General features: G+C 58.3%; 1 protein-coding gene across 7 annotated transcripts in view; it reads right to left on the reverse strand.

Annotated features, from left to right (window-relative positions):
* Positions 1-13,136, reverse strand: part of CELSR3 (cadherin EGF LAG seven-pass G-type receptor 3) — a 35,006-nt gene that overhangs the window by 17,034 nt on the left and 4,836 nt on the right. For all 7 annotated transcript variants that reach the window (XR_010373318.1, XM_064453790.1, XM_064453789.1 and 4 more), the window contains exons 2-11: positions 6,051-6,683; positions 4,231-4,453; positions 3,667-3,782; positions 2,743-2,831; positions 2,167-2,324; positions 1,789-1,952; positions 1,206-1,331; positions 867-1,036; positions 444-629; positions 164-274 (exon numbers count right to left, since the gene is read on the reverse strand). Coding sequence is in view for 6 of the 7 variants with exons in the window: in XM_064453790.1 (XP_064309860.1) it covers positions 164-274; positions 444-629; positions 867-1,036; positions 1,206-1,331; positions 1,789-1,952; positions 2,167-2,324; positions 2,743-2,831; positions 3,667-3,782; positions 4,231-4,453; positions 6,051-6,683 (1,976 nt within the window). In the remaining variant the exon portion in view is untranslated. The remainder of the gene's footprint in view (positions 1-163; positions 275-443; positions 630-866; positions 1,037-1,205; positions 1,332-1,788; positions 1,953-2,166; positions 2,325-2,742; positions 2,832-3,666; positions 3,783-4,230; positions 4,454-6,050; positions 6,684-13,136) is intronic.

Here is a 13,136-nt window from a genome sequence, read left to right on the forward strand (position 1 = left end):
GCTCATCAATTTATGGCTGCTCCATGGCACCCTGGAGTGCTGAATGCTCAGAGGGAGAGTGTCACCAGCAGGATGGATGCTGGGAGCAGCTGCCTGGCCTGTGTTTCCACCCCTCCATGTAACAGACCCGCTGGAAAGGGAAGGCTCAGAGCAATAGACTCACCTGTATGCAGCCCCTCAGCCCATTCTGCACCTCGCCAGATCCCAGGACTCCCCCCACGTGCAGGTGTTTCACCTTCAGGCCATGCAGTTCATTTCCAACAACCACTGTATCCTGTAGAAGGACAGGGAGTAACACGGGGCAACTGGCATCATTCCTGCCCCAGCCCTGTCCCTCTCCTGCCCTAGCCCTCTCTGAGGGTGCAGAGACCCAGCCCAGCCCATGTATGCCAAGCATCTCCCACAGTTTCTGTCCTGCTGCCGGGGTCTCAAGCAGCACTTACCTGGTAGAGCCCAAAGTCCAGGGTGAGGGTGATGACATAGCGTGAGTCTCGCCCATTGCGGACATCCCGCAGCTCCAGCTGGAGGTCATGCCATCTCCCATCACTGAGCCGCAGCTGGTCCAAGAGGAGGCTGGTGCTGCGGCCAGACCCCCTGCTCACCATGAAGGAGAGCAGGCCCCCAGCCAGCTGCAGAGAGGGAGCCAGCAACAGCAGCAGTGAGCCAAGGCCTTGCCAACCCTGGTTGCCTCCAGCCTACCCTCCTATGAGCATGAGGAGGGAAACCCAGCCCTGCTAAACACCTCTCCCTGCAACCACTCTCTGCCCAGGCTAGGGTCAACATGGAGAGCAGGATCTTCCTGCTCTCCTGGGGCGGATGGCAGTAGAGGCTGGGGCACAGTGCTGAGGCTGAGGCTATAGCCCTACCTGGCAGAGCAGGGTGGTATATTGGCCGGCATGGGCCTGCAGAAGCACCCCATCTGGCTGGCGCGTCCGAAATGCCAGCCCCAGGTACCATGGCACTGAGATCTTCACATCTGTCTTGAAGTCCCAGGTCAGGACACTGTTGCCCTGAAAATAGTGGGCATGGTGCATGGCTGGAAAGGAAAGTGGAGGTGAGAAGGGAAGGGCACTACATAGGGAGCACTAGATGCAGGGACAACAGAGTTCATCTCACACCGACCCCTTACCCTGCTTCGACAGCAAACCCAGCACAGTCTTGCCCATACCCACCCTGCCCACACCCAGCAGCGCCCTCTCACTCACGGTGGCGGCAGTCTTTGCCCCCAAAGCCAACAGGACAGAGGCAGGAGTAGGTCCCCCAGCTGACAGAGCAGGTGCCACCGTTCTTGCAGGGGTTGGAGTCACAGAATGTGTGCTTGGCATGACAGCCTGGAGGTATCAAAGTCACCCACATAAGCCTTGACCTGCTTACCGCCTCCCTCCAGCCCATATAGGGAGACACCGCTGCACCCCAGCCTGGCTGCCGAGGGGCAAGCCTAGATGCTCAGCCTCTCAGCACAGATCCTGCCTGCTCAGGAGTAAGGATCAAGGCTGTCGCTGCTCCTTATGCCACAAGAAAGACACTGTGGAGCTTGACTTACCACCTAGCATCTCCCAGACAGGCCAGCTCTGCAGGCTCTGCACTTGGGATCAGGGGATGTTCCCAGAACATTAGCTGGGATGGGGACTGGGTCATTTAGAGGGATCTGGAGGCCCCCTTCCCCAACGGGAGGCTGTTCAGCTTCAGCTGTGCTGCCACGCCACTGTTACAGCCCGGCAGTGCTACTGTGTGAGCAGGAGGGGCAGTTCCCAGGGCAGGGTCTGGCAAGAGCAGAGGCACCAGTACCTGCAGCAGTTCCATTGTTGGCAATGTAGGAGGCCAGGTCAATGCGTTTGCTGTCAATATACAGGTCTCTCATGCATCCCACAAAGTCCCGGTGTGTGAGGGGGAAGTTTTCTGGCAGGTTGGGTACCCCTCCAAGGAGCAAGGGACCTGTGAGGTCCAGGGACCTGCAAAGACAGAAGCCCATGGCTTTAAGAGCCACAGCAACCTTAGGCCAGACAGCTGGCTCCCCAGCACACGGGCTGGGAAGCAGAAATCCCCAGGGACAGGCACACACAGCCAAGGCCCCTGGAACTACAGCGGTCTCAGATGTGAAGGGCTGACTCTGCAGGGGACCCAGATGCCCTGCTCCTCTCCCCACACAGTCCTTGAGGAACTCACTTCTTTGAGCTGGTCTGCACACCCTCTGCCGCGCAGGAGTAGTTCCCAATTTCACTGCCAAACTGCAGGGCTACTGAGGCATCACATTCGTCCACTGTCAAGATGGCCACCTTATCCTTGGAAGGGCCCTGCACCACCCCCAGGGCGCTGACCTTGGGCTGAAACCAAACGCAGGGCATTAGTAGCACACGTGCCCCCAGAGCCAGGCACCCAACAGCTTGCACGACAGCAAGGAAAGGGCCTGGGCACAGCCCACGCTGTGCTGCTGGAGCATGAGCGAAGCAGGAGGGACATCGCCAGCCAAGCCCAGCAAGCAGCACCAGAGATGGATACAGGTGAGGACACTGCACGGAGCACATTTCTACTGCCTCCAAGTGTGGCCTGAGGGTCGATCTCCCCCTGCACCTGGCTGTCAGCATCACTGCACCCATTCCCAAGAGCTGAAAACCACCTCTACCTTCTCTCCACAGCCTCCCTCATGGGGCAGAGCTGGAGAACAGGAAAGCCGGAGCAGCTTGCTCATGCCTCATGGGGAGGGAGACCCACGTGCATGGGGGAGAGTTGGGGCGCACATACCTTGTTGTAGTAGCGGAGCTGCAGTGTGTGCCACTGGCCATCACTCACGCCCCCCGGCAGGTACGGGCTCACCACTGTGCTGGATTCTCCTGCAGAAATAGGGATGACAGCATGCTGAGGGAAGCCAGACAGCCCTTGGATGCACCTGCAACCAAGCCCTCCGCACTGCTGACAGCCCCACACGGATGGAGAAGGGCTTCAGAGAGACAAGCTTGACACACCAGCTCCTGCGGCAGGAGCAGGGTGGGGGAATCACAGCCCAGGGACCAGCAGCCAGCACCCTGGAAGAGCTCCTCTGTCCAGGCTGACTGCTGGCGTGCTCTGGCACCAAGTGGCCAGCCCCTTTCCAGCCACTCTCTGGCAGGCCTTGCCCTGAGGAGACCAGTGCAGCCAGAGCAGCAGCAGGATGGCCACCAAGCACTGCTTGCAGGGGAGAGGGGAGAACCGCTGGACACATGACATGAGGGAAGGCCCAGTGGTTAACATGAGTGCCCAGTTCCCCTGGCAGCTGATCCTGGCACCCCCCAGGGCAGGCAGGATGGGCACAGCAATGGCACAAGACAGCAGGGATGAGACCGACAGGATAGTGAACATCCTCCCAGGAGGCTCCTCTTCTCCCAACTGGCTCATGGCAAGGCAGTAGATGAAGCTCCTGATGATATAATGGGGCAGAAAGGCAGGGCAGACCTCAAAAGGGTTTCTGCTCACAACCCCTCTGCTGCAGTTGCACTTCTAAGCCTAGGGAGGGTCCTGAAACACACACCCATCCTCTGTGCCATCCACTGACGCTCACCAACACCTCTCTCAACCCTGTCTCCCTTAGCGTGGGCTCCATCCAGGGCAGCACCCTGCTCTCCCTGCTCAGCGCAGGCCTTCTCGCAGCTCCCACGTCACAAATCCCACGACAGACAGGGCCAAGCCTACCTGTAGAGTATTTGAGCTGGACCTGCCCCTGGATGATCTCCACAGCCAGGAAGTCATGCCTCTCATTCAGGCGCCCATTGTAGAGCAGGAGGCCGCTGGGCTCCACGGTGCTGAACCTGGGGCAAGGGAGGAAGTGGGAGGGCAGGGTGTGTGCAAGAAGCACGTGGAGATCCCTGCTCTCTCATGGAACACAACAGCATCCCGGCACAGGGACACGGTGAGACATGGCCCTGACCCTGGTTGCAAGCCCAGGTAGGAATGGATTGGGAGCTTGATCCAGCGGATGCTTTGGGAGCATGGGAGGGCCTGGCATGGAGGCAGAGAACTGGCAACAGGGAAGGGCAGAGGCATTGGAGGAAGGGATGAGCTGATGCCAGGAGAGACATGCCAGTGCAGATGCAGAGCCCTTTGGCTAAAGGCAGCAGGGCAACCCCCTGGTGAGGTAAAGCCAGTAACACAGGGATCTGGAGAGCACCAGTGAGTCCCTGGACAGCTCCAGGGTGCACAAGAGCCACCAGAACGGGGACCGGGTACAGTGTCCATTGGAGGAGGGAGAGGACTCACGAGAGGGCGAGGGTGAGGTGGAAGCGCTGGCGCAGGCCCCGGAACATGACGAAGGATCGCGGTGGGAAGGAGCGCGTGGACACCTCGCAGAAGGGCATCTCGAAGCCACCTGCTGGGCACTGGCAGCGAAAGCCCCCGTCGGCACCATTGGTGCAGGTGCCGCCGTTGCGGCACACGCCAGGCATGCAGCGCCCTGCACGGCTGTCTACTTCACAGTTCTCACCTGGGGAGGAGTGAGACAGGAGGCTTGGGACACATCCTAGTTGGGGGCACGCACACAACAGCCACCCATCCACTCTTCGCCCCAGAGGTGCAGAGCTCAACCCAGATTTGGGGCAAGGTGGCAGCTGGGGGCAGGTGAAGGATGTGACAACCCAGGTGTCACCCAGGTGTTCCCCAGAATAGCCAGCAAGCTAGCTACCACTGCCAGCCCTGCAGCCCGAGCCCCTGGACTGGATGGGATGTCAGCTCCGGCTGAAGGAGCAAGTCTGGACCCGGGATAGCATGGGAATGGGATGGGAGGAGACTGGCCACAGCTGGGCTGCATGGTTCTAAGGATGAAGAGGCAAGGACAAGCCAGGAAAGTCCTGGTGATGCTGAGTCTCCTTGAGCGCTGTCACTGCACAAGCCTGGGACAGGCATCACAGTCCCGGCTCCGGGATGTGGGGACAGCGTAGCACCACTGAGCTCCCCCGCCAATGGCTGTCTCACCCACAGCACCAGAAGCCTCCTAACCCTGCAGGCAGGCTCTGAAGTAGGAGCAAAAGCCAAGTGGAAACCAGGCAGATGAGGGAGACCAAATACCCTTGCACCTTGCTGGCATTGCTAACAGGGATGCCCCAAGCCAGCTCAGCAGTGCAGCGCAGGGGATCTGGCCAGCCACTTTTCCTGTGCTATCCCCACAGCACACAGGGAACTGATCAGCTGCAATTCTACGCTCCGGGCCCTGCTCCCATTACTTGCTCTGTGGCACACAAGGAGGATGAGGAGACAGCATGAAGTGAGAGGGAAAAGAGCTCATTAACCCTTCTGCTAATGGTTGTTCATGCTTCAAATGCTGGGGCTTAATTACAATGGACTCTGCTTATCTCACCAGAAGCCACAGACAGGAGAGTGGCTCCAAGGCAGCCATCTGCTGTCATGCTCCCTCCTGGTGGGGAGGGCAAAGCAGGGTCTCCCTCCCCAGTAGCCACAGGCCACCTTCCCTCACCCCCAAAATGCCCGTGTCTGAGCATAGGACTCCACAGCCTGTTGAGGACTTGGGGCAACCAGACACTGGCCAGCCTAGGGACTCCCCCCATGGGTAGGATCAGATCTGCCTGGATTGGATCCTGCCAGCAGGGCAGCTAGGCCCAGCCTCCCCTTCCATTTTCAGTGGGCAGCAGCTCACCCACCACGTGTGGGCTCTACACCTCTGCTAGACCAGCTGAAGACTGGCACGGGTTGAAACCAGCATCTCCAATGGCCCCACAGCCCATCACCCTACTGGCATGGGGCAGGGCCAAGGAGCCTCCTGTGCCCCAGCCTGGCATGGTCCAATGTGGTCTTCCTGCTCAATGAAAAAGGCTGGGAGGTGACAGCCAGGGCCCCCATAAGCCCTCCATGCCACCTCCCTAGAATACAGATTTCTATGGCAACCTCAGCCCTGTGTATCCAGCACCATGGAAACACGGAGAGCCAGGAACAGAGCTGGACCTCTGGAGGCAAAGAGGGGCTCCGCCACCCACTGCCCTGCCAGGAAAAGAACGCTACCATGGTGACAGCAAGGCCAAGGGACCCACTCATCCATCCCCCTGCAGCCCCCAGCTCTGGGCACTCACCACTGAAGTGCTGGCGGCAAATGCACGTATATCCCCCCTCCTTACGGGTGCAGATCCCACCATTCAGGCAGGGGTTGGAGTAGCAGAGGTTGATCTCCGTTTCACAGTAGTCCCCAGTGAAGCCCTGTGGGCAGCGGCACCGCAAGCCAGTGATGGGGTGGATGGGTCGAAAGAGGGTGGAGGGGGAGGCGATGAAGGGGGCCGAGCTGTCGAACTTGAGGACAGAGATGCACTTCATGTAGTTCTGGCAGGGCTCCCGCAGGCAGACATTGTCATCGAAGGGCAGCACCTCTAGCATGGAGGCACCTGTCAGCGCCATGCGCTTCATGTACAGCTGCTCCTGCAGCTCCTCTGAGCTGAAGTAGCGCCCGCCCCGCGGTGCCAGGGCTGAGAAGCTGACATTGAGCACCATGCCACCCACATCCGTGTCGTTCTGGATGTTGAAGATGAAGATGTCCTCCTTGGGTGTCGCGAGCACTGTGGCCACCCCTTCCAGGAAGGTGGACAGCAGTGGGGAGAGGAAGCGCTCCTGCCACATGTTCTCCAGCCGCACCGTGATGCTGTTAGCCAACATGTCCTCCGTGATGATGATCACCCGCAGGACACACTGGGCTGTCACACTGTGAATCCCATCTGTGGGAGGGAACAGGGACACACTGTAGGTCTTTGCCTGCTGCTTGGAGGGTCTCCTCCCTCCCACCCCAGGGCAGAGTCCTGCTCCTCAGTGCAGACCCCAGAAGGCCAGAGTCCTTGGCTAAAAAATCTTGGAGCCACAGCGCCAGGGGCTAGCAGGGTGCCACTTCAGCTAGAGGGGCAGCAGTTGGCATGGCTGCACTTTCTCCCTCCCTTCAGGCTCTCCACTGAGATAACTCTCAGGTTTCCCCCCTGTTCTGGATCTCTGCAGCAAACTGAGCTCTCAGGAACAAAGATGCTAGTGAGATTTGGGCAGAATTAAGTCCCATCAGGAGACTGACCAAACACAGGAGCCAATGCCAGGGCCTGGGGTGTTTTGCTTCCCCACTGCACCCTGTCTGCCTCCCCCATGCTGCCTTTCCCTGCACTCTCCTCCTGCCGTTTCCTTCCTCTCTCCTCCAGGGTCTCCAAGGCTTTTGTGCTGGTCTCCCTGCTTTCCCCTTCTCACCATCTGCTCCACATCCCTTCCTCCCTCAGCCCATCTCCGGTTTGTTTAATTCTCTTTAATCTTTATTTTTCTTGGAAACAAACTCTCTCCCCTTGGGACCCTGCACCCCACAAGCAATCTCCCAGGCACAAATGCAAGAGCGTGAACGCACACTTGGAGCGTGCCAGTATGCTCACCTGCTCTCTCCCAGGACCTGGTGTTAGCAGCATCTCAACCCCATGTTAGATAAGCTCACGTGCCGCTAGCAGCTCAGGCTGCAGGGATGCAGGCAATGCAGCACCAGCCCAGACAGGCAATGGCATAGCACCATAGCACCCACCCCAGCAGCTATGCAACTTGGGGCCCCCTACCTCACCTCAGCTCCCAGAAACCCAACAAATCCCTCTACCTTGGAAGGTCATACCCTGCTGCAAATTAGGAAATACTGGCCGAGATGGGAGCTGGACAGACAGATGTGACCACATTCCTAAGTCTTCCAGGAAAACCTGCTACAAGCACAGGCAGGCACAAAGCAACCCTCCAAGTGAGATGCAGACTGTAGTTACCCCAGCTGGGGACCTGCCAGACAGAAAGCTCCATACCCTGCTCAGATAAAACTCCCACTGGTCCATTCCAGAGCACAAGCACCCCAGCCCATTCTCCAGCCTCTCCACTTTACACTGCTCAAATGCAACCTGCCTGGCCCTTTGCTGGGCCTGTCACTCTTCCCCCTCTCTGCCCAGGCAGAAGTTTGTGCAGTGGTTCAGTTATTAACTCTCCTTTCCATGTGACCCCAGACAGTGGCTTTGCCAGGAGAAATCCCACAAAGCAGCCTGCCAAGGTCCCCCTCACTCAGGCCATCCCATGCACCTGTGCTAGCAGCTTTGGCTGGGGCACCCAGGAAAGGGAGAAGCCTGCCTGCTGCTCCAGGACACCTCATCTCTCCCCAGACCCCCTTCTCTGGGCCCTCCACCCCATGCAGGCAGAGCCAGCCTTCAGGATCACGAGGCAAGGACGTGCCTACATCTGTGGCCCCAGGAATGCTTGATGAGGCTCATCAAGAGCCTCACTGCTCATGGTGAAATGGGGCAATCCATCCTCCAGGCCATTGCCAGCACCCCATTCCTAATGCCCTATGGGTGTCTGCAGCACATGGCTGTTGCCTACAGTTCCCATTTCCCACCACACATCCACCAGACAGCCTCAAACCCCTCAGTGTTTCCTTGGAAACCCAGCTCTCCGTCATCATCCTGAGACATTTACATCAGTACATCTCAGTGGAGACGACTATCCTTGGGCTGTAACATCCCACACACATGACTGACGAGTGGCAAATGCAAGCTGCCCCCTTCCTCTAGGGATGGTGGGTTCAGCCACCCATGCAACCCCAAAGGCATGGCCACCTGAACGATGAGCGAGGGGTTTTCTGGGACATTCCCCTTTCCCTGTCTGCCACACTGACCCCTGGCAGGTAAACCAGCTCCACAGAGACAGCCTTGTGCATCCTCTCCTGGGCATCTGCCTCCAGTTTAAATGCTGTCATGGGAGAGGGGCTTGTGAAAGGCAGGCAGGAGAGTTGAGCTCATTTCAGGAGGAAGAGCAGCTCAGGCAAAGATCTCCCAGCACCGCTGAGGGCAGGCCCCCCTCTGCCTCGCCCCAGCCCTCATCTGATCCCCAGCACATGCTGGTGTGGTGCCCGGTGCCGGGCTGCTCATGCTCTGCCCCTTCACCTCGCAGCCAGAAAGCTGAAGGACGAGCCCTCAGTGGCTCTGGCTGTTCGCAGCCCCAGGGACAGCCATGCAGGTTACAACCAAGCACACTGGTGTGACCACCCCATTAGCAGGACACTGCACCAAAGGTGCCATGGTTCCATCTTGCCTGTGGTGGCCCTGGAGGGAGCACAGTGCCTTACCAGTGTGAACACAGGAGAGCTGCTTGGTCGCTCACATGCTGCAATCTCTGTCCCTCTCTCAGCCCAGGTGCAACACCACCTTGTGTTGTGCAGAGCAGGGAGGGGACCCGCAATCTTCAGGGTGACCCCATCCTCAGCAGTGCGAAGGCACAGCACAGCCCCATGCCACCACATCTCCTGTGCCCACCCTTCGAAGTGGGACATAACGCTGTGGCAACATCTCCTGTGCACAGATGTAACCCAGGCCCAAATAAGCACCACTACCAGGGCGTGTAGGACAGGTTGACAGACCAGGCTGTCACCCCCATGCAGCCCTGGTCAGACCATGCCGAGACCACACATGAAATGAGCCTGGCAGACTCAGCCAGACCCTGCTCAGCAATGCTCCATCTCCTGCAACTGAATGCAATGTGGCAGGAGTAGCAGCAGGTTTCCTGGCACCCTGGTAGCCAGAGCCCCGCTGAGGGCCAGAGGGTATAAACACCAGCCCCACATCCCCTGCCCATGCCCCAGCTCCAAGCCTCACGTGCAAAGCTACCTTTACTGTCCCTCTCCCCATGGCTGCCGTGCTGCAAAGCCATTTGATTTCCTCAGCCCCCTTTGAAGTTTGCAGTGCAGGAGGATTTAAAGATTGAAATGTCTCCCTTTTTTCCGCTGTCTCTTCAGAAGGTGAAAGCTTTCTGGCGACCCTGCAAATTTCCACGCAAGCACCAGCCTGCGCTGGGGTTGGTGCTCTGGAGATAAGGCTCGCATCAGGCTGGGGGAGCAGCAGTGACAGTACAGTCACCCAGGAGCTAATCTCCTGGAGGAAGGGGGTTGCTCTTTGAAATCAAACTGCTCCTGCCCCATATGGAAGCAAGGTGAGAAACCACTCCAGTGTGACAACCTGCTGGCTCTGACATGGGGGCAGCATGAGCAGTGGTTACCAAACAGCTCTGTCCAGCACCTGGCTGGATGTGCCAGGGGATTTAGACCTGCCTGGGCTCAGCGCAAGGAACTGGCATCATCACCTGTGTCCCCCAAGGCACCTCTCTCTGCAAGAGGCTCACAGGCTGCCGAGAGCACTCAGCCCTGGGGAGGCAGGAGTGAGGGGAAAGCCACAAGCATGGCTCAGCCGTGCTTCACGTAAGATGCTCCCAAAGCCACCAGCAGTCAGGCATCCCTCCCCGAGGGGCTGCCTGGTGAGGCAGCACCCTGGAAAGCCACTGCTTTGACACCAGCTCCCTTCTCAGTGGGAATAAAGCAGGATGGCCCCAGCCCATTGCTGCACTGTGTCCCCGCTCCCTCTCCTCTCCCTTTGTCCCCTCCTTGCAGTTTGCCTCTCTGGCCAAGGCAAGCATGAGCTCAGTTCAAGCCCAGCTGCCCCCACTCCCCTCTCTCTGGCTCATGGTTCACCCAGAAGCAGCCGTGAGGCCTGGGTGACAGCTCTCACTCTCCCCAAGGGCTGTTCAGTGCCCAGCAATAGGCAGGCAGACGTCTGCCTGATTTATGGCTGTTATTAGGCCTTGGTTGATGTGATGCTGAGTCCTGGGGCAGGCCGGAGGCCAGCAATACCTCCCAGGAGCAAGGAAGCTGTAGCCGGGGAAGAATGTGGGCTGCAGGATGCCGGACACCTTTGGCATTGCCCAGCCCACAGCAGGAAAACCCAAGTGCCCCTTTCGTGGCTCCCAGCAGCAATGCGGAGCCAGTCCTGGTCCCACAGCCCTCCTTGGTAAGCTCCCCCATAACACACTGACCCACCCCAACACCACACGCAGGACTGCCTTCCCCCTCAGCTCCGTGCAAGGGGAAGCAGATGGTTAAGAGAATGACCCACTGCAAATGGGGGGAAAAAAACCAGCTACCAAAAGAAAGCCCAAAGCTGGCTGAAAGCACTGACCCCCCTGGGAAGCATTTTAATCACGAATGCTCAGCCTTTCTGATTAAATCCTGTGGCTGAGGGCTGGTGCCTGGTGAATATTCATGCAGCAGAGCAAGGGGCCCTGGAAACATGCCTACAGGGAAAGGAGCAGGAATAAGGGACTCCAGAGGCTCTAACCCCCATGCTGGACAGCACATTCCTACAGGGAAAGGTGCAGGAAGAAGGGACTCCAGGGGCTCTAACCCCCGTGCTGGACAGCAGCGGGTCATCACATTTGCACTTCCAAGAGTGACAATTACCAGCTTCAAAAGCAGCAAAGCTACAAAAAAAGAGCTCCAGCCGGGGGAGTGGGCTGGGCAGCAGACTCCCCTGGGGGCTGCGCTGTCAGCCTGGGAATGACAGGCCTGCGCTGGAAACCTCTTGGTGGGGAGCAGGGCTGCTGACTGCTGCCCAACGGTCTCCTAGGTTTGCCAGGGCAAGAGCCCATCTCTCCTGTCCCCCCATGCTGCCACATGCTCTCCAGAACCCATGGGATCACTCCAGCCCACCATGCGGCACAAGGCATGGGCTTCAGCCAACATCCCCACCTCAAGAGCCTCAGAGTTGCTAGCAGAGGGTTCCTCTTCCCCTACAGCAAACATTTTGGCTTTCAACCTCCCAGGGAGCTCCAGGGATGGGAAAGAAGGCAGCTCAGCTCAGTCTCCCTGACCCAGGAGGGGATGCACCCCTCTTCCTCAGTTGGGAGGACCAGGAACTCAGAAATAGGCTCCGGTGCACCACCACCTGTCCTCTTCTGAGCAGCAGAGCCAGTGTCTGAAAGAGCAAAAGCCACTGCTCTGACTGCAACACCCTGAGCAGCCACCACAGAGGCGGAGAGGTTGGTCTGGGGACAGACAGGAATAGCTTTCACATTTGCAGCTGAGGAGCTGTATAACACCTCCATATGGAGAAGCCAGGAAAGGAGGAGACAGGTATGGGTAAAGTGAACATTCCTCACCACTTCTGAAGGGCGTTGGCAGACCTCTTAAGATTCTGATGATACTGACATGTTAAGAGATCTCAGAAGTAGATCAGACTCCACTCACCCAGCACAGAGTATGTATGTTACTCTCCTAGTAACTCTAAAGACAGGTATTAAAATATAATAACCAAGAAGACTCCAAAACTGCTCCCTAACCAGAAAGAGAAATCCTTAAGTCTCCCACCCTAACTTTGTGGTCAGCACCTCCAGTTGTGATGGATCTAACAGGGGAGGAAGTTCCTGTGCAAGGGCTCCTCAGGAGAGAAGAGGCATGTAAGTTGTGAAAGGCCAGGGCAGCCCTGGGACCCTTACCTGGCTTGGAAAGATGGGTCTGATGTGTTCAGACATAGGAGTCAGGACAAATGTGCTCTAGGGGGGGTCTTCCCTGCCAGGCTGGGATTTTAGGTGAGACACCTTGGACAGATGGGTCCCCTCACCAGGACAAGCTCCCGGGCTGCAGGCCAAGGGGAGCTGTGCATAAAGAGCTCGAGGGGAACAGGGGCAACACAGCAGCCACAACTGAGTTCAGCTGAGCCGCTACTCTTCCCACCAGCCCAGCAGCCTGGGCCCAGTGAAACCAGTCTGGAATGGTTTAAAGCCAACATGACGTCAGTCTCCTACAATGCTCCCATCTCACACTGTGCTGCTGGCCACAGACACAGCCCCACCACCCCACTGTCTTGTACCCGCAGTGGCCAAGAGCCGTTTTTAGCAGCCATAGGTGCCCGCACATCTGCGAAATGCTGGGGTCAGTCTTGAGGCTGTCAGTCCCCCTGGAAAGGCACTGGTTTGCGATGGCCCAAGTCTTCCCCGCCTCCTACAAGGAGCTGAGCTGAGAACACACACAGCTCACAGGCAGGCAGAAGGTTCCCTTGCCCTGTGATTTAGGGGGATCCAGCCTCCCTCAAAGGGACCATAAAGCTCACAGACAGGCAGGGAAGCTGCTCCCTCCTTGGATGCTGACCCTCGGGCTATCCACCTAGGTGCTATTGTTGCCCTTCTGCAGAAGGAAGGTGCTCTGGCGCAGCACTGCACCCAGGCAAACAATGCAGCCGGGTCTGAATGTCCTGGCCGCCAGCCCTGCAAACCCATCCACCCACCCTCCCCCTGAACACAGCGACAGCATGGGGCCGACAGGACTGCCAGCTGGGCGGGGGGCTTCAAACAATAAA

The sequence above is a fragment of the Phalacrocorax carbo genome, chromosome 6 (assembly GCF_963921805.1).
Source record: "Phalacrocorax carbo chromosome 6, bPhaCar2.1, whole genome shotgun sequence".
In the NCBI taxonomy this organism is placed as follows: Eukaryota; Metazoa; Chordata; class Aves; order Suliformes; family Phalacrocoracidae; genus Phalacrocorax; species Phalacrocorax carbo.